Here is a 21,807-nt window from a genome sequence, read left to right as displayed (position 1 = left end):
TTAGGTATTCACATGAATAGTTTAGTAATCTATGTTATTGTGTACCCCAGACGCATTGCACCCGCAATCGCTTCACACTACGCCCAGTACTACGGCAGTAAACGTAAAACGTACGCAAAAGGTCGCCGAGACGATAACTTCATATTGGTTTTTAGGTGGCCCCTCTTACAATATTTAGCGGTTTTCGGCTGCGTTCAGGACTTTATGGCTTCGCTTCCCAGCGATCGATCGGACGTGGCACTCGGCGCTCGCGAGCCAATGGAAAGTTTAAAACGTCATGCTCCTCCATGGCGTCGCCGCGTAATAGCTTAACTGTGCTATTACTGACGCTCATACTGTGAAATGAGTTTCATTCTGACTTCGTACGACGTACTATTATGACTTTGGATATTGGTGTTCAAAGATTTTAGTGTTGTTAACAATTTACTTTAGATCTACATCGATCTTTCATCAGCTTTGCGACAACAATCACTTGTTTTGTTTTTCTCTCTTTTATACAAAAATCATAGGCAAACAACCAAATACATTTCTAGAGAAAGACATAGGAAATGTTCTAGTACAAAATGTGTCAAGTAGATCCTATATGAAGCTTCACTCATAGGTATAAATATTATAGGTCTCGTTATGCGTTGCGACTTGCCGAAAGCCAATCAGTGGTTAGTCATAATTCACTAGGTGAACCAATCAGCATGCTGTCCTCTACCCCCGTATAAGGTTGCTAATTCACACAGACTCATTATTTCCAAAAAGATTCTACCCATTAGGAGTTTCGTCTGGTCTACATTACAAAATACTGAAACGTCACATAGAATACATTAACCATATTTCATTTTTTGGTGTACATGACCTCACCTTTATGTTTAATCGATATAACTGCGAAGGTTTTCTACGCTCGTGGTAAATTCATTAAAATAGTCTAAGAGGCTAGGGGATCAATAACTAATCCACGTACTTTTGTAACGAACTCGTGTCTACTATGAGTATACGAATAACTCTTTAAGCCGAAAGAAAGTTCTCAGAAAACGTTTCGTGTATAGAAAGGTCTAAAGTAGCACTTTTCAAACTCTTAATAAGGTTCTATTTTTGGTCGGGTGTGTGGGTATTAATGGTAAATAAACGTGACGCAGACATTATTAACTTACTTATATACTACTAGCCTTTACACACGACTTCGCTCGCATTCAGAGGTTTTTATCTATCCCTCGGGAACGATACTTTTTTTCGGGATAAAAGGGTATATGGGCGGCGAGACATTTTATAATATATAATATTAATGTTTATCATGTTAATTTTGATTGTCAATGTGGAATTAATATTTAGATTAAAATATGGACGACTTCCGGTAGTACTTCAACACACTTTGTTAGTCATACCAAATAAATTATATGAATTATAATAATATTAAATATTTATTCTCGTATTTTTAAAACAATATTTTAAATATAAAGTTATTTTATTAATAGTTAAATTTATTGTGAATCACGTCACTTGTTATAACAAAACAAGTGATGTGAGAGGGTAGTTCTTACGCTGTTTGTCACTCGAGTAGTATTTAAGTCCACGCGCTGGTAGAGCGTGGTTCATTCGCATTTAGTCAGTCGTGTAAGCCGTTACTCTGCTGAATTGTAAATAAAAGTGAATAAAAGTGATTCTCATATTAAAGTAGTTTCGTTCAGTTTATTAATAAAGTGCGGTAGTGGGATATCGCCGACAGGTACTTAGGTTATTATAAGTTGCACCAACGAAGTAATCACTGTTAAATCCATGGTACACTTTATATGTATATGAGCAATAAGTGTCATTTCACTTATAGGTGCAATGGTTATTTTTCAAACCCCTGAAAACGTATGTACAAATTTCATGACAAGCGATTATGTACCTAGTTAAGACGTGTGTGTAGTTAAGAAGTGTAGGAAACATACGAATAAACAAACTCAGATTCGCTTTTATAATATTAGCCTTAATTTAGATAATGCTCTTTGACAATACAGCTACCGGGCATGGAGTTCACCTGACATTATCGTTGAAATTGAACGGTGGTAGAGCTAATATGGATCGACCGGGGAGTTATAGCCATACCGATTTCTAGCGTAAAGCAATTCAGCGTATCGGTGGAAGGGTTTGGATTTTGGATGTTGATAGCCGACTGACTACTTACGGAGCATCTCAAATCTGCGTATACTATTGGTGTACAGCATAAATAGATTTGTTGGTAGTAATTCTGAAGTCACTCCACAACGAATCCTTCGCCCATTTGTGCACGGACCTCTCGAAGAAACGTCGGCGTCGTTCCGTGTTATTTTTACCTTTTTATACATAGTTAAAATACTCTTATCACCACTCCATCATAATAATTAATGTATTACTAGTTCTGATATTTGAATTAACTACAGCGACTCCCTTGTGGCCTTTGGCCCGCTTCAGTTCGTTACCTTGAAAAACTTTATATTTATACAACAAATAGTAATGATGATGTATTGTTACCGAACTGCGTAATTCAATAACCTTATGGATTATAATTTGTTTTTATATTTTATCGTGTGTTTTGAACTTGTGTGTTATGGAGAAAAAATGTCTAGTTACAACTACTCCATATAAACTCTCGGAAATGGCAAAATTGAAACATATCCTATCTAAAATCATTCTTAGAATTTATATTTAATTTGGTGATTTGTTGCGAACATTCACAAAAATATGAAACTTTAAACAGCTACTGAGCAATTAGCTAATCTTTAGTAAAAGTCATAGAATGGTTGACTTGGTTCTTCTTGGGATCTCAAAACATTCCGGCGAAAGTGTTGCAAGACTTTGTATATTTTTTTACAGGAATGCCTTTGATGGGATTTCAATTCTTTTTGTGGGCACTTCTTTTTTCTTATGCGGTTCCGTTTCATGCACGATGGCTACAAATTTCCATAAAATTCAATATCTCACTTTTTACAAACTTTAATCTTTTGTGTTTTGATAGGTGTATCAATGTTAGACTTGTCTGGACGGTAAATGCAATTGAGTCTAGCAAACGACCTTTTATAACGTAACATAAATAACGGGTACTTTGCTCTTAGTTGACTTTAGTTAGTAAACTCATTTTTGTAGCTCACGTTTCCTTGAGTTTTGTTTGGAAAAGTCAATAAATTTTCCATCCCACAAAGAAGTTTATTTTACAAGAGCCACGTGACCGAGTAAAGAATTAAATTATAAAGATTCCTCATACAATCACTTTTTCGATACAAAGGACCTTTGACTTGAAATGTTTGTAAGAATGATTACGTGATACTTTGAAAAGAAACAAAATGTACTTTCAATGTTATACGAGAACGGTATACTTAGACGAACTACAAATTTTGGACATAAACTTACTACCCTACCCCTACTACACTTACCCGAGGACCTTTAGGAAAAACAAGGACGAGTTTAAACTCCTAGAAAGTTGTGAGGTGTCGGCATTAGGAAATCTAATTTAGAGAATTAACGAGTTTCACTGGGGAAAGTTCGGTTTCCCGATTAATCTTGGCGGTGCATTCGAGATGGGTTTACGGTGAATAATTCGCTCTGAGAGTACTTAGTTCTCGCCGGCGTTTGTATATTTGTGAATATGGGGAACGGGATAATATTTGTAACTAAAAGTAAAGATGTTAAGATTAGTAATTAATGAGGAAAAAAAGAAAATACAAGATTATTCAAGCCAAGAACTGATATTAACAGTAAATGATCTAACATACGTCTTCCTGTCCATGGAACTTGACGCGAAATTGAAATGGAAACCTAGGTTTAGATTTGTATACCTTAACCAATAACTTCGTTGGTTCGGACCTAGTGTATCAATTGTAAATGTAAATTTTCACATTACTCATGTTTGCGGCTTGGTCCGTTAGATGTTTTAAATACGCTCGTTATACTGCCCCGAACAGTTATTACGTCAACTGTATGGTGGAAATGTGGTTCGTGCATGTGGACTTGTGATCTGAATTCCGATGTACTTGATGTCCAACAAAAAAACCGTCAAAACAGTAATGATGTTCACACGTGCTCCTTGCACGCTCGCACCACAAGTGTGCTTCGGATCGGCATCTGCATAATAAAAAGATTTACAACTACTACTCGATACGAAATAAAAATTCGTCTCTGAATCGGATTTATATTTATTTTGTCGTTATGGATGTAGTAGGAATACAGGTGAGGTATTCGAACCATGATTAACTAGTTACTGGCACCCCATTGAGATGTGTAGTTAATTTTTATTTTGTCATATTTTGAGACTCGTATGATTAAGAGTGTCCCAAAGCTATTCAGTTCCGACCTGGAACATGTGTTGCAAAAATGTAGTCGGAATAAATTTGACGTTACAATTTTCAAACAAACTCTAAAATCGATACTCGGTCATGATATTTTGTTGAATGAATGAATGATTAATGACGCTACACCTCAGTTCAGTGTCTCCGGTAAAAAAAAATTGAAATAGCTATATGCTTTCTGATTGAAGCAGTGGCAGAGTAGATGGCGGAAGGTAGATTGTAGTACGTTTATATCTAGTGGAAAGCATTTATGGGTTTCGGTGGAAGGTGTGCACAATCGACCCAGATTGCAAATTGAGTCTTATCTCTAGGGAATGCCCTTCAAACCAAAATACAGCAATGATTGATAGTGCTGTTGAAACACTGCTTCTGTCGCAGTTAAATAATGATGGGCTCCACTACCTTAAAGGTACCTTTGTATTTAAATATGCATATATTAAAAATATCTTATATATAAAATTCTCGTATCACGTGTCTCGTGTTAGTTACCGTACTCCTCCGAAACGGCATCACCGATTTTCACCGCATTTTATATGCATATTCTGTAGGTCTGAGAATCGGCTATCATCTATTTTTCATAACCCTAAGTGATATGGGTTGTTTACCCTTAACATTTTTTTTATTTATATGGCAACACAACGTTTGCCGGGTCAGCTAGTATATTATAAAATAAGGAATAATGTAGGTCAGAAGAAACAAAGTCTATTGCATTATTTAACGCAATTCCACAATGTAACGAACGCACCACACCCCCCGGCTATCGATTTAATGTCTAATGCCTTATTATGCTATTAGAAAATTATCGCGCTAAATGCTAGTCACATTTGCATAATGCCTTCATTATTCAGATATTCGTATTCATTACTAACTTTAAAGTTAAGAAAAATAAATTGCAAAGAAGTAATTGTATGTTTAATTCGCGCGTTATTAGTACTCTATCTATCTTAATTAAGCCTATCAAAGATCGAAATTTCCGCATACAAAAAATATCAAATTTAAATTGAAACAGTGGATAAATTGTTATTTATAATGGTAATGATTTAAGCATTTTTCTCGAGGAATAAACGTAGATTAGTTTCATTGAAATTGTATTGGACGAATTAAAATAATTATTCGATACAAATTACTCTTTAATACGACGAATATAATTTTCCAATAGATGATGACATGATTATATCTCATGAGGGCGCTATTGTGTGGCTATTGTATAGTTGTCCCATGAAATTTCTATTTAGGAATGATTAGCCTAAATAAATTATGTCTATACATATAGACATAATAGTACTACCATATTTAGAAAAAAAAAGCTTTTACCTTTTGATACTCTTCTCCCCCGCGATTTTGTAGTATTTTTGTGTGTAAAGCTAAATAAGTTCATGTTATAAAAACCGACATATAATATCGAGACCATTCTATCCAGAAAATTGGGCTCGGAGATTAGGTAAATGACCATCATTTATACAAGACGACCATTTACTTTCTATTTTCATATGCACACGCAAAATTGACATTTATTTATTTGTTGTGATTTATTACAATTATATAACTACAGTGTAAATAGATAACAATATTAATATAAGTAAGTTTATCATACAATAACATATACGTATGCAATGTGCGTTTAGTTCAAGTGAATGCCTACCTAGATGTAGAACAAACAAGCTCTCGTCTGCTATGTAAATATTTGTATCGACCGAAAATCGATACTGGGAAAGCCCGAAGGCTGCATTTAGCGAAGGAGCCGAGCAAATGTATGTAAAATATTAATGCAATGTATCATAGAGTTGTAATGGCGATTTCTTGGAATTGTTTCCAACTAGTTTTGTTGTTGTTGAAGTAGGAAATATAAGTCCATGTGTCTTGTATTGCATTGGGGAGGACTTAGATAAATATGAGACTTTCTTCTTTCCATTTTTATTTACGTATCGTATCTTTCAGACCATTATAGCAGCATTGCTCTATGACAGATTTAGGAAGTGTTTCGGCTATACAGCATACGAATGCAAAACGGAAAATGTTATACGTGAGACATATTGTTTTAGACCCATACATTTCTCATACACTTTATTTCGCGGGCTGCTATAATATCGAGCGACCTAAACTAAAACTTCATGAGTTTCATATAATGAATGTAACATAGGTAGGTACTAGGTAGGTACATGAATTATCATATTACAACACGCTGACATACAACTTAACATAGCGCTTACTATACAACCGTGCTAATTAGGACGAACATTACACGTTTGTAAACATGAATGGAGAATGGACGAAGACCTGACGACTGGCGACCAATGACAATGCAGTTCATGGAATCGCACCAACCTACTACTCATGTGATCGATAATCTACTTTGGCCCCTACTAAGGGTAATTTTACTTTATGGTTCGCAATATCGTTATTGTAGGCGTAGTACCGACATATCATAACCTAACTGGAAACCGTTTTCGTTAATATCGTATCATATCAATATACTACACAAAGCTTACTGTTAAAGCAAAACCATCGACATCGACAAGTGCACAAAACCAAATTACCAAAGGTGGTACTAAAATCATTTTTAAATCTTTATTTTTTACCTCTCTCTTTATCTCCAAAACGATCATTGCGGCGAAAAAGAGATGAAGCGAATGCAATTCAATCCAATATGAGTTAATAAAAAATTACCAACTCTACATAGGTGACACGATGCGCTTCCGGTATTGATTTTTATAAACAGTTTTCCATATTGATGTGAAAACAAAATATCGCTTGTATACAACCATATCTGCGTTATAGTGATATGAAATTGTAAACTCGCTTCGAATATTTCTATAATTGGACTTCTGCAACACAACCTATTAAGTATCTACGTGGGATGTTGTCCGCCGCTTTACTTAATACTATTGCACATTTATATTTACATCTGTGCAAACAAATATAACTGAAATGTGAAATGTCCGTGACTCTACACTCATATGCTCATTTGTTCGGCTTCAGAACATACAATTAGTTTTATAATTTTTTCTGTCTGTCTAAACAGTCTAATTTTGGAAATTTCTAAAACGATTGTGACTGATTTTTCACGCAATAGTAGATGAATTAATGTAGCCTATATTTTTTAGTCTGAAAATGTTAGAAACAATTGGGTATCGCTTGTGGTTCAGTCGTGAGAAATTCGTCTCCATTACCATATCATCAGTTATATTTACGATACTGTTCCACGATATTGTTCCAATTAATTTCTTTCTCTCATTACTTGGAACTATTTAATTAATCCGTGATCGATAGATGTCGCTGTACCTACATGTTTTCATACCGCTCTCCACGCGTTGTTTCGCAATGAAAGGATCCCACAGTTGTCTAACAAGTTGGATGATTATTATTAAAGAATATATATTTCCTCTTAAACCCCAGACATGGGAAAAACGTTCATTTATTTGAATGTCTATCTTTAGTGCTTTTTCATTACCGCCGGCGCCGATGTCTGTATGCTGATAAAAGGGCACGTAGAATCCAAAACTGTACGCCGTTTTCATTCATTACATACCGTCAATGTTATCGGTGGCGTGACGTCGCGAATATTGCGCACCTCTTTGTAAAGCTCTGTATTTTGGTAAACGTGTCAACGAACGATACAATATCGGCGAAGAGACAATATATCCGACATTAAAGGATCATTAGATATTCATTTTAACTGTACGTTGTATGACGGTGTCTTTATTATAGAGCGTAAGTTCACTACTATAGTTATATACAATTTGGCTGATATAGATCTCTAGGACGACATTTGATCTGCAAGACACAAAAAAATCACATTGAGAATCTCATTTTTAAGTTGGTTAATCATTTTTTATCCCCTTACAAATATTGTTTGAATGCAGCATTTACCATTTAAGCAAAACAATAAACTGCCAATCATAGTTAGTTATTCGAAAGATATACATCTTTATAGGTAATAAAAATTATCTTACACGGATCCTAATAGTGCGGCGCTTGCACTGCGATCCATGTAATATTTAATTGATTTTAATATGTACTCTCGTACCTATTATGTCATAACATCATTATCGGCATTGTTCCAGTTAACAGAAAACAATCTATCGCGGGGTAAATAAGACTAAAGCAAACATTTACATTCTATTACGAGTGTCCAGGTGGAATCTACGTAAATTATGTAGGAGGAAGGTTCTCGCGTCGCGATTGCCATCTGACCCGAACTCCGTCTGGACACTCGACCCATATGCCGAGGTTGAACTTGCCAGCATTAGACACAACTCGCTCTGTTTTTTTATTTTTATTTTAATGAAGTAGATAACAAGATACAGTCTACCTGATGATAAGTGATATATGATAAATTGGACGTATTTAATCAATCTCAGATAGGATTAGAATACATTTCTATCTGAGGTCGGAAACAGTGGTTTCACACTAATTTGGAATACTTCATAAACTGTTCATAAGGTCTGTCTTTTACCATAACCATTAAATCAGAACATAACATATCAGCGCTTATTACTTTATGTATCGATTGCAGAAATAGGTGTGGCGGTGTTGCCTCCAGAGTAAGAAGTATGAGGCGTTCTACCACCTGTAAAAAAACTTATATTACTCGCGATTATGACGTAACAACACCCTTAAAAGTTATTATGTTCAACTACTATGTGCAATACAAGTAGAACTCAGCTGGCTGTAGCGACAGTCAAGTAACTTTGCTTTCAGAATTAAAGTTATAAAACTTGGTCGCTCTTTGATTTGTGCGAAGTCGCGTAGCGCCGTCGGGTTCTGTAACGATTTCATTTTGTTAAAAATAAGTTATCAAATATGGTCGATAGTTCCCAAATAATTTCAAAACGGTTGACAAACACCGTTGTTCTGTCTCATGGATGCACTTTTTAGTCGTTTTATGATCCATGGACCATCGCAGTTTATGGGGTCAGTCAACATACACTTAGACTTGTCGGTGACTGTATATTTAACCGACTTCTCAAGGGAAAGAGGTTCTCATTTCGTCGCGTGTTTTGGCAATTAAGTTCAACGCTAACATATTCTGAAAGAAACTGTGCTATCTACAAATAGAAAGCATTTTGAGATGTAATAAGAAAAGAGATGTAATAAAAATAAAATCGTTTCGCTTTCGTCAGCAACCTTTAGAACAATAACCACGTTACAGAATTTACTTGTACAGCCCTGGTAATTATTGTAATGCCAATTACTCGCGATTATGTCACGCAGAACCTTTCGCCGGGTGCTCGGGACTCGGTTAATACTAGCCAACGTCGCCCTTGTGTGCTTACTACTAAAATTACATTAATAGACACAAGTCGACATTGGTTTGTGTTGAGTGCAATTTTTTTGGAGGTCATTTCCTGTGTGTCTGATCGCTTGTATCTACTCGGTTAGTCTTAAGCCATGCAGATACACTGCAAAGGCTTCGTGAAGGATGTCGATAAGTATTTGGGTGTATAAGTCGGCGGGCGAATTATTTTGGTTTCGAAGAAGGGCGGCCAAAGTGTGTCGTAGTGTTGATATCGTTAGATTATCATATCGATCGTATTTATATAGGTGGCGTCTCTTGTGGGTGCAAGCGACAGCCTCGAATCTCGAATACTTTTAAAAAATAATTTGCACCAAAGTTTCATTTTTTATATATTAGTGCAGTGTTTTCATTGTAATTATAATAAATCAACTGATTAACCCTTTCAACTGTCTAAGATTGATGACAGATACCGTATTCACCAAATGCAACGGTTGAATATTCATAAGGTATATTTAGTTCACAATCATTTAATTCGGCCGAGTGCTAAAAATATATAGTCTTCATTTGTCAAGAGCCGGTTTCGATAACTGTCTATGATTGTTGTCAAGTTGCGTTTACACGGTGACGTCATTTGGATAATGCAATGTTATTAAACGGTTTCATTCTGAACAGTACTGTATAATATTTAGCATACTGGAATTACTCTCCAGGACAGGATCATTGGTTTTTTTGCAAACAGTTCACCTGAATGTAACTATATAACATATAGAACAGCAGGCCTACATGAAAATTGCAATTAGTAATCTGACAAAGACAGGATCTGCTTTACCGAGACCTTTTTTGCATATGATGCAGAAAGCGTTAGCATCCCAGAAAACTTAAGTTTGAAGATTTCACGCAAGTACTGCAATTTTACAGACGGAAATAGGTATAACAATGGAAATGTTTAAAGGCTTTAAATTTTCAAAGAATCATCTAAAAATATAGCAGATATTGTTATAAAGATATTGTACGAGCTATCTAGCACGATAATACTATCATGCTCGTAGCTTTAAGCACTGGCCTCGTGCGAACTCGGCGCAATCGATAGTTGCTGTTCTTGCAAAGATGAAGACATGACTCTTTGAACTGAATGTTCATAGCTCCAAGTTATATGCAGATAACTTACCTTGTAAATTACGAAGCTATATACAATTGCCGAATACATAATGATGAACACAACATTCATTTTGTATATTTGTTTTTTGCAAAACATGTTTTTTGATGGGTAGCATTTAATTGAACAAAAGCCAAAACTCGTAAACCTGTTTTATTTATTTTTTGTTTACATATGCTAACAATTCTATTACATGAACCAATGTTACGGGAACTGATAAAAGACTATGTTACAAATGACATAGAATGTTTTTACTTGGAAAACATGTTTGATTTCTGCTTAAATATCGGAACACAGTTCGTGGAACTGCATGCAAGGCGGTGCCGCGGGTGGAAGCATAGTTTCAACATCCTCTTCCGTATGCATAGATATCTGCGCCAATAATATTTAGATCTAAAACATTTTGAGGTCGAATAAGACGTTTAATAACCATAAATTATAGTTTATTTAAAATACAAAATATTAAAATACATACGAAGATACAACTTCTCTCTTCCTTTTTTCGAAATTGGTTAAAAACTATAAAGATATGCTATTAACGTTTCGCTTTCTATCTAAATATATCATTAGACCTCGTGACCAAGTGTATATGTATTAGACTCGTTAAGAGGACTCAAATGAATCCACTTTTAAAGACGTTTTTTATCAAACGAATGTCTCCATGATCAGATCAACACGATGCTACTAAAGAAATGTATTGTATTAATGTTTTCAAATAGTTACATTGGAAGTAGGTTAAAATCGACTTCGTAAATTTGTTTACATAGTTCGTTTGTTAGTTGTATACAACTGCAGCTAATAAAACGTATTAAAAAGCGGGCTTTATGCCGAGAAGGTAAATTGTCTATCAAATTTAAATAAATAAGAGAAGCGTAGTCCGCGAACATAGTTTCTTTTCGACGTTTACTACAGACGGGTCATCATCGCCCACACTATACATTTATGGTATAGACATAGTTTTACGTCAACATTTCTGTTCTTTCATTTGTACACTATGAAGACAAAAGCAAGAGAGAAAAGTTGAACTATTCTCCCTTGCTTTTATAGAATTCACTGTGAAATTTGGTGGTAGAACTCTACACGGTTTGATTACAATGAAATCATCGCCACATTTAGGAGTATTGGCGACTTTACCACTATGGATGAGTCTTGTTTAATAAATCTTTTAAACCACATTTACCAAAAATTGTTACCTTAAATTGACTATTTCTTATAGGCAACAATGCATCTGTCATCCATTTTCAATGTAAAAATTCTATTTAAACTGGATCACCGGTGTGTGTCCACACCCTCCCGTAATTTCATTTACAACAACGAGAACATTTGCTACTTATGTTACCTAAAACGGCGGGGAAGAATGTTCATGTAAAAAGATCAATCTACATAGTTTTATCTTTTTCGCAGGTATCGGCAAGCTGTCCGGCGAGGGCAAGCACCTCGCGGACCCGGAGGTGCTGAGGCGGCTCACGTCGTCCGTGTCGTGCGCGCTCGACGAGGCGGCCGCGGCGCTCACCCGCATGCGCAGCGACCAGCCGCCCGCGCAACTCCGCCTGCCCCAACAGGACAAGCCGTAAGCACTTTATAAGTTATAGGTGTCTATGCGTAACTTGTGTGGACGATTGTAGAATCGATGTGTGATTTGTTCTAACACAGCCAGATCTTAGAGTAGTCTAAGATCTGGCTGTGTTAGCCCAAATCACACATTCGTGGATTGAACGCTATGGAAAGTTTTTATACACTAAACATAAAATAACATAATATGGAATGAAATTTTGCTTAGGTTTTGATCCGCAGGTAGTTAATTTAAAAGTATAATTCCTATAAGAAAGAAAACTAGCACCTGGTCGTATAATCTCATACTGCGTAATATTTTTATGACATGTTAATACTAATTATAATAATGTTGTGTTTTCTCTACAAACAAAAAAACAGATAATAATTTATCAAATAAACGAATGATGGACATTAATGTGGATGCTCTACTACGGTGCATTATGACACTTTATTATTAATGTATCCAAAGAAAGTCTTATGAGCGCTATGAATATGCAATACGATTTCTTGGGGCCTATCGAGTACGATTAGTTGCATATAATTTTACAATTATTATAATGATCAAGTGAGTGACGTCCATTCGATGTGTTCTAAGAAACGCGGATCGTTATAGTTATATCGTATTACGTAAAACGGAGACCACTTTCCAAGCGTTCGAACTTTCTTTATTTTGTTTACGTGAAAAATATATACGATTCTATTTGTTCGAACGTTTCGTCGCATAACTTAAATGATGATAATCCGAGATAGAGTCGGAAATCGGGCCTGCCTCTCGGGCAGATTGCGATCGAATCGACCTCACGGTCTGATTCTCCGGTCTGTCCGATCGACGCGGCCTGTGACAATGATTCGTGAAGCTTTGATCTTATCTGATAACATTTAGCGAATGTCGGAAGACAGTTTCGTTACGATGTGGTCGCTGAGTGTGGTACGTTTGTTGGTGTAAGGACGCAATGCGGGTCGACGGCGACGGGCACGACGCCGACGGGCGGCGCGGCGGTGGGCGCGGACGGCGCGCCGTCGCTGGCGGAGGCGTGCTCGGACGGCGACGTGGGCACCGTGCGCAAGCTGCTCACGGAGGGGCGCTCCGTGCACGAGACCACGGAGGAGGGCGAGTCCCTCCTCTCGCTCGCCTGCTCCGCCGGCTACTACGAACTCGCGCAGGTGCTGCTCGCTATGCACGCGAGCGTTGAGGATCGCGGCATCAAGGTCAGTCTAGGAGATTGTATCGTCTAACTTTGCGTTGCCGATACACGGCAATAGATAGATAGATGGCTTCCTTTTGCACGAAGTTCTTTATAGTTAATTAACTTTATAAATGTTATCGCTAAAATATTTATTGACAAACAAACTTTTACAATTACGATATTATAGCTGCAAACGAGATTTATGTTCCGATTATCAAGGTAATATTTGTAAAGCCATTTATAAGATAAGTAAATAAAATGTCATTATTTTATATATTACTACTGAATTTGCGATTTATGATCTACCTATTGCTGTTTAATCCTTGACATTTGTTCATTTCGACAGATTTGTAATTCGAAATGTCACAAAATATTATTGTTTTGTTGCCTTCATATTCAATAATCTAATAAATAACGTTGAATATCTATGTAACGTTTTAGTGGAAGTGCATACAATAAATATAAAGCTCAGTCACACCCTATTTTGCGTATCACGTTGTCTTTTTAATTAATATCCACTAAGCGTAAGTGTTCCGTCCATTAGAACGCGGCCGCTTCACAAGCATGAATGTTTGGCCTAACAGGAAATATGTTCTCATGTCTTCTCTAACGCGCAAAAACAACTTCCTTCTCAAGAGAAACATGCACTGCAATCAATTTCAAAAGCAAATACATGAGCATGGCAATGCATTTTTTTATTTATATAGACGACGATTAATCATTGATAATCAAGTTTGTCATTTGATTCAAAGCCTGCCTTTCATTCATTTAGTTTTCTTTTTATTAATGTTATATTTGTGTATGTTATCTTGAATGCAGAAGCCACTTTGAAATGTTACCGAAGTTTATCTACTGATTATTTAGTATTTACTTATTAAATTACTAATCTCAGTTTTTCAAGGAATATTGTATTGCAGCGTTTACTCGTAAACATCATAATATTATTGTGCTACACGAATACCTATATAAACTTGAAATATTTAACACGTAAACACTCTTTCAAAAGATCCAGTTCAGAAAAAAATTTTTATTTTCTTTCGTGTTTAGGGCGACTGCACACCCTTGATGGAGGCGGCGAGCGCGGGCCACGTGGATATCGTGCGCTTGCTGATCGCCCACGGCGCGGACGCGAACGCTGTGTCCGGCTCCGGCAACACGCCGCTCATGTACGCGTGCGCCGGCGGACACGAGGAGTGCGTGCGAGCGCTGCTCGAGAACGGCGCTCACGTCGAGGACCACAACGAGAATGGGCATACGCCGCTTATGGAGGTACGTTGCGTTCATAACTATAATGTGATCGGTGCGTGGGTCTGTAAGTGAGTGGACTGTGGAGATTGAAAAGTAGGTAAACAAATGGCTTTCTTCAGTTCATGCCTCTACCCACTACATCCTAAGTCCTAATGGAACTTAGATCAGATTGTCTCAAGTAAATCTAAAGTTATACACTAACATGCAATCCTATTGTGTCAATATTATGTATACTGTCAATGGACATTTGTAATTTATAACAATGATAGGAGTGAGGACTTCGATATCCTTAACATCAATTTTCTATCATCATGCCACCCCTAATGTGTAGTTAATCTTATAACCACCTTACAAATTAGAATACGATATCTTCACACAGCTGTTATATGGCGAAAAATGAAGTTAGATTGTTTATTTATACTTTTTATACTGATCTGTTTGTAATGAATGTTCTGCAAAAGCAATCTGGCCTTAATCAATTGCAGCCATTGATTATACTGCAAAAATGAAATTAAAAAATATTCGTTCATTATCCACAGGCGGCGTCCGCGGGCCACGTGGGCGTAGCAAAGATCCTCCTCGAGCACGGCGCCGGCATCAACACACACTCCAACGAGTTCAAGGAGTCAGCGCTGACGCTCGCGTGCTACAAGGGCCACCTCGACATGGTGCGCTTCCTGTTGGCCGCGGGCGCGGACCGCGAGCACAAGACCGACGAGATGCACACGGCGCTCATGGAGGCGAGCATGGACGGACACGTGGAGGTCGCCCGGCTGCTGCTGGACTCGGGCGCGCAGGTTGGTGTTAGTTGCTGATATATTACCGTTCGATATATATTATGTATATTTATTAGAATATAATTTATTGTGTGGTGTGTGTTGTGATATGTCTCGTGATGAACGGTGTAAATGTGAGCAACGCCGACGTAAGGCCAATTAGGGGTTGATAATTAAGGGTCGGGAGACATTTAGGTTTCGTGTGACGCTTTTGTTTTGTGTTGTTATCATCTGTGGTTGTTTTGTAATGTAGCCTTGCACATATGAGGCGTGAATCAGATGAACTACGTGTTCATAAGCTATTTATTATTTAAAAATATAATGTCAATAAAGTGGTGCTGGTTAACAATTGATATATGCTGTCGTTAGTGTGTTGTACTACCCGCTTTTTTTATAATAAATATGAGATTTCAACCCGTCACTGTCAGTCGTCAGTCTTGCTTCGGTAGCGGCGAGAGGCGGACGTGTCGCAAACGCACAAATCACTAATAGGGTGTCTTCTTGAATTCCACCCCCTGTATTCGAATACCAAGACGTAAAATATACTTCTAGCCTATTTATACTACTAATAAATTACTAAGAGACCTGGCCATGTAAGCCTTCCCCTTTGCTTTTTAATCATCTGGTCGGATTCAATCTAAAATGTTAAGTATAAACTTAGCCTGTCGTCGTTTTTCATAAAATAACAGTTTACTAGAGTGCAATTGCGGTATGAATGGATTGAGTTTGCAAGACGTGTGATATGCATTTTTATGATTTATGTGATGCACATATTTAAAATTGCCTTTTTCATCATAGAAAGTAATTGTGACATACCATTCAATCAGTGTGATTTATTGAACGTCTTATAAACGACCATAGTATCAGTGGCTTGCGTCAGTTCACGCATAGGTTTTAATGCGAGTGACGTAACTGTGAGAGTTAGTTCGACATAGAGCCTTACGTATGTATGGTGGTGAAGTAAATACGCCGTGAAATAGTAAGTGGATCTTAATATTAAAAAAATGATATTAAATATGTATTTGGATTAAAAAAATGTTAGATTAAAAATGAGAAATTACATGAATTTTCGAAAAAAAAGATTGCTGTATAACAAAGAATTTACGTTCCTTACCCCATATACGTAGTATCAATAACCTTCACAAGTCTTTAAATAAATCATTTTGTACCTACTTGTGGTTAATTTGTAATCATAGACTTTAGCGTGATTATGGTATACATGTTTGTTACTTACATTTCACTTAGAAAATGATGTTATGAACGTTCTAAGAAAATTCCACATTGAATCTGTTTTGAATATACCATCTTGTTAGTATATTTAAACATAACGTAATATTGTTCTCCGGTGGCAGGTGAACATGCCGACGGACAGCTTCGAGTCCCCGCTGACGCTGGCGGCGTGCGGCGGCCACGTGGAGCTCGCCATGCTGCTGCTGGAGCGCGGCGCCAACATCGAGGAGGTCAACGACGAGGGCTACACGCCGCTCATGGAGGCCGCTAGGGAGGGTACGATATACATAAACTTGGAATGTGGTGGAATCAGTGTGGTTTGAGCGGAGAGCTATTACTGCCATAGCAATTCCTAACTTGAAGTATTTAGATGGAAGGGTGTGGATGCTCGCTGATTTTACATAATTATGAGAAGTTACATCAATCCTGACGGATGAAGAAGGGTGGCATCGCATTTGTGATAGACTTCATGTAAAAACTCTATTCTATGCACTATCTAAGTTAGTTATAAACTATGGGCTACAGTGGTTACTCACCGTCAGATGGAACCGTTGTTCGTGCTTCTTCATGCTGGACGTACTTTCTCGGTTGCTAATTAATTGAACAAAGTAATAAAAATCTATAATGAGAATGGCGCATTTCAGTGTCAAGCCGTGGACACAGAAACAATTAAATATTTAAATTGATATGTGCCTGACGAGCGTCGACCGCCCGTAGTGCTACGCTGTTGTTATGTGACTGCGTCGTTATGTGACGATTTATGACGTCACTAACGCAAGACACTGGATGAGTGTTAACTTGTATTTAATGTCTGGAATCGGGCGTGTTTCTATCAATCAACATTTTTATTATACAAATCTATGCTATATATAATGTTTTGACTTCAAGACTTGTGATTATTATTTTCTATCAAAATGTTAAATAATGTTAGGACAATAAAGTTGGTTATTGGCGCAATAGACTTATTGCAAGTTTATTCTGAAAGTCATGCGAGCCTCTCCCCCTATTTGAAATTTTGTTCTAGCGTTTAGGAGCGAGTGAGCGACAAATATGAAACTATAGAACATCACGCCTTCTTGATAATTTGTATATTAATCAAAATTCTTTAAATATTCATGTTGTATTTACTACGAGAAAGACGTTTAATTCAGTCATAATTCTATCCGATTGCCAAGGAAGGTGTATGTTTTTTTTTTATTTTTAGGCTTATGTAATTATTATATGCATATTGTACCGTTTGGTTTATTGAACTTATTAATTAAATATGTACAATCATTATGTTGTGTAGGTCACGAGGAGATGGTGGCGCTGCTGCTCGGCCAGGGCGCGTCGATCAACGCGCAGACGGACGAGACGCAGGAGACGGCGCTGACGCTCGCGTGCTGCGGCGGCTTCCTCGAGGTCGCGGACTTCCTCATCAAGGCGGGCGCGGACGCGGAGCTCGGCGCCTCCACGCCGCTCATGGAGGCCTCGCAGGAGGGGCATATCGAGCTCGTGAGGTTGGTGCATGGCTGTTTTGAATGTGTTACGTATAGTTTATATACACAGTGTCGGGGGAAATGGCGACTTCTCGTATTGGAGGCCAAGAGTCACTTTGGGTCGACGAACCACCGGAGTAAGTATAGTATATTAGATTGTGTGTTCTTGGATGTGTTGTGTCATGAATTTCAGCATTTGTGAACAAATGACCTATTTCAGTCCGACACGAAGGATTTTTTTTAACTGAAGATAGATACAAATATTGTATGCATTTTAAGATTGTCTAATTGGAGCAGTTCTAGATATTTTAATTTGCAGAATAAAAATACATCGATCTGTATTGTGGATTTTTTTAAAATTAATTCTCTATCATAATTAAAATTAATTTAACCTTTTTAATATTGTCAAATACTTTACTATTCTTTGCTTCTACTACTATACTTCTACTATTTTGTGCATTTTGTTTTATTATACGTCTTTAAGGTTCCAATAATATTTATTAGAAGAATTTTAATCTGTTATACATCTTAACAATGAATAGATACTGTTAAGGTTTTGGTGGTAAGTGTGACATACATTTAAAATAATAATGTTCGTCCGTCCAGGTACCTGTTGAACGCTGGCGCGGACGTGCACGCCCAGACGCAGACGGGCGACACGGCGCTGACGTACGCGTGTGAGAACGGCCACACGGACGTCGCGGACCTGCTGCTGCGTGCGGGCGCCCAGCTCGAGCACGAGAGCGAGGGCGGCCGCACGCCGCTCATGAAGTCGTGCCGCGCGGGGCACGTGTGCACCGTGCAGTTCCTCGTCGGGAAGGTTGGTGTTGTGTTATTGCGCTGCTTTAGTGATGTTGCTGTAGGGTTATCATGAGCGTGTAGAAACTAAATGTTAAATTTACTTCAGCACGCGTACAGTACACGCGTACACGCAGCGCCTTATAGGTTACTGCTTGTTTACATTATTGCTGTGAATTTGGAGATTGTGATAGTTTTATTTATATGGTACATGAGTTTTAGTACCTACGCTCCTATTTTCTCCAACTATTCATTTAAAACTTTAAAACATTCTACTCCATGAATTTCCACCGATAGTACTATTAGTTGCCTTTGGTTGACTTAAAACAGTTGACTGCTGCAACTTTAAATTGTAGATAGAGTAATACGCATTATGTTTTAATTTTCTCCTATTTACTTGAAGCAATCTTGTCTGGTACGTGCAATAGTACAACATGCAAGTAATCTACGAAAAAGGAATCAATTTTCGTCCCTCAGCTAGGGAACTTTCTCTTGGAATCGAAAGTAATTATTGCCGACGTTTATAACGTGCAAACCACCCGCAGCAAGGTGCCGACGTGAACCGCATGACGGCGAACGGCGACCACACGCCGCTGTCGCTCGCGTGCGCGGGCGGCCACGTGGACGTGGTCAAGTTCCTGCTGGCGTGCGACGCGGACCCCTTCCGCAAGCTCAAGGACAACTCCAGCACGCTCATCGAGGCGGCCAAGGGCGGACACACCGCCGTCGTGCAGCTGCTGCTCGACTACCCGCACTCCGTCATGTTGCCGAGAGGTTAGACGCTTTTTTGTGATTTTTATCATAATATCATACATAATTCACATTGAAAACTAGTAGGGATTATATTAACACATAACACATTAAATACTAGTAAGGATTATATAGGATAACCTTAGTCTTTAGGAGTGGCAAGAACATCGCACAACGCATCTGTAATTACAGATGCTACTTGATGGCAGAGACTACTTACGATGCAAATGTGCAAAAAAATACAATTCAATGAAAGTTTTATGTGTTTTAAATACTTTATGTTTTTGTTTCAATGCGTATTGTATTTTGCAATTTTAACTTTAATTAATTTCAATATAAATTTACAACAAAAATAATGCTAATGTTAGTTCCTTGCTCTAAACTACAAATGATTTACCAGGTAACACGGGCGCTGAAGAAAGCGGCGGGCTGAGCGCAGCGCAGGCGGCGTCCCTCGGGCTGAGCCACGCGCCCGCGCCGGGGGCCCCCGCGCAGCGCGCGCTGCTCCCCGCGCACCCGCAGCACGCGCTGCAGCAGCCGCAGCAGCCGCTGCCGCAGCACGCGCTGCAGCAACAGCCGCAGCAGCCACTCCCCCTGCAGCAACAGCCGCCACTCCCGCAGCACGCGCTGCAGCAGCAGCCGCCGCAGCAACTCCCCCTGCAGCAGCAGCAGCAGCCAATCCCCCTGCAGCAGCAGCAGCAACTCCCTTTGCAGCCGCAGCAGCAGCAGCACGCGGTGCCAGCCCCAGCGCCGACGCCCGCGCCCGCACTCGCCCCAGCGCCAGACCTTCCTGCCAACTTTAACAAGGTTTACCTTGACGGTGAGTACATTTTCAAACAATTAGTAACCTTATTACGATTTACGATTAAAGGTTGTCAATTTAGTTTGCCCAGTAAGTTAGTTTATGTCTTCCAGGGTAAAAGGATCATCTAAATTGTGAAGTTAATCTAAACTGACTAAAATCCATTGATTTGTTGAAATGTTTCATTCTATGCTTAGAAATATTACTACACTAGGGTACATAAGAACATACACACGTTGTAGATATCCGGTGCGATTCGGTAGTAGTATAAGAGAAAAATATTGTGACCGACAATTTGTATGTGTCTCTGCAGGCCGACGCACATAAATATATTTCCTTTCATTTTATATACGCTTTTACATATTTTACAATTTACCATTAAAGGCCTGGCCACACAGAGTGCGTATTCTAGCGCCGCGCTACGGCGTTAGCGCTAGTAGGTGATCCGCGCGGCGCTAAAATATGCGTTCGGTGATAAAACGTGACTATGTTCATACACAGTTCGCAAGAAGGGCGCGGGCGCGGCGAGCGGCGCGGCGGCGGGCGGCGGCGGCGCGGCGGCGGGCGCGGGCGCGGGCGCGGCGGCGGCGGGCGGCAAGCACAAGTGCCCGCGCAAGAGCCGCGCGCCGCCCGCGCACTCCGACCACCACCTGCCGCCGCCGCCTGACATACTCGACGACCAGGTCGGTTCACACATAACACGAACACCTGACATGCTCGACGACCAGGTCGGTTCACACATAACACGAACACCTGACATGCTCGACGACCAGGTCGGTTCACACATAACATGAACACCTGACATACTCGACGACCAGGTGCGTGGACATGGACATTGGGACGCATATTATTATCACATAATATCCCATACAAGTGAACAGTCCTACCAGATTCCATGGAAACACAAGTATTGCTGCGTGCAAATGCGTAATTTTTATAATATATATAACAAATGAACTTGTATACCTATATCTACGATACCTCTGAACAACGAACATTAGATTAGTCGACGTACATAAGGGGAATAGAAAAGATATTACACAATATCAGGGTTGTAGTTGTTTTGAATCGTATGACTATTAAAATACGACACGACGTATTTAATTTAAACATACTCGTGAATAATTTGTATATTGACTAACTCCTTTTCTTCAAATTAGATATTTCATCAAGATATAGCAAAATTATCCCTCCCTCCCGGATTTACATGGATGGATGTTACCAAGAAATTTAAAAGTAAACATGGAATTGAGAAATTGATTTGTGTGAGTGTCGTAAAGTGAATTTGTCACAG

At 38.7% G+C, this 21,807-nt stretch overlaps 1 protein-coding gene across 13 annotated transcripts in view; it reads left to right on the top strand.

Annotated features, from left to right (window-relative positions):
* The window catches only part of LOC140757931 (ankyrin repeat domain-containing protein 17), a 61,636-nt gene that overhangs the window by 9,374 nt on the left and 30,455 nt on the right, over positions 1 to 21,807 (top strand). For all 13 annotated transcript variants that reach the window (XM_073093844.1, XM_073093846.1, XM_073093841.1 and 10 more), the window contains exons 3-12: positions 12,095 to 12,260; positions 13,192 to 13,453; positions 14,479 to 14,700; positions 15,219 to 15,476; positions 16,808 to 16,961; positions 17,974 to 18,184; positions 18,770 to 18,983; positions 19,507 to 19,735; positions 20,112 to 20,531; positions 21,015 to 21,196. In XM_073093844.1, the coding sequence (XP_072949945.1) occupies positions 12,095 to 12,260; positions 13,192 to 13,453; positions 14,479 to 14,700; positions 15,219 to 15,476; positions 16,808 to 16,961; positions 17,974 to 18,184; positions 18,770 to 18,983; positions 19,507 to 19,735; positions 20,112 to 20,531; positions 21,015 to 21,196 (2,318 nt within the window). The remainder of the gene's footprint in view (positions 1 to 12,094; positions 12,261 to 13,191; positions 13,454 to 14,478; positions 14,701 to 15,218; positions 15,477 to 16,807; positions 16,962 to 17,973; positions 18,185 to 18,769; positions 18,984 to 19,506; positions 19,736 to 20,111; positions 20,532 to 21,014; positions 21,197 to 21,807) is intronic.

The sequence above is a fragment of the Epargyreus clarus genome, unplaced genomic scaffold (genome assembly GCF_041222505.1).
Source record: "Epargyreus clarus isolate Ecla_fem2 unplaced genomic scaffold, WU_Ecla_fem_2.2 ptg000005l, whole genome shotgun sequence".
NCBI lineage: Eukaryota > Metazoa > Arthropoda > Insecta > Lepidoptera > Hesperiidae > Epargyreus > Epargyreus clarus.
The sequence above is the reverse complement of the archived record's forward strand: the minus strand, read 5'-3'. Positions and strand labels throughout refer to the sequence as shown.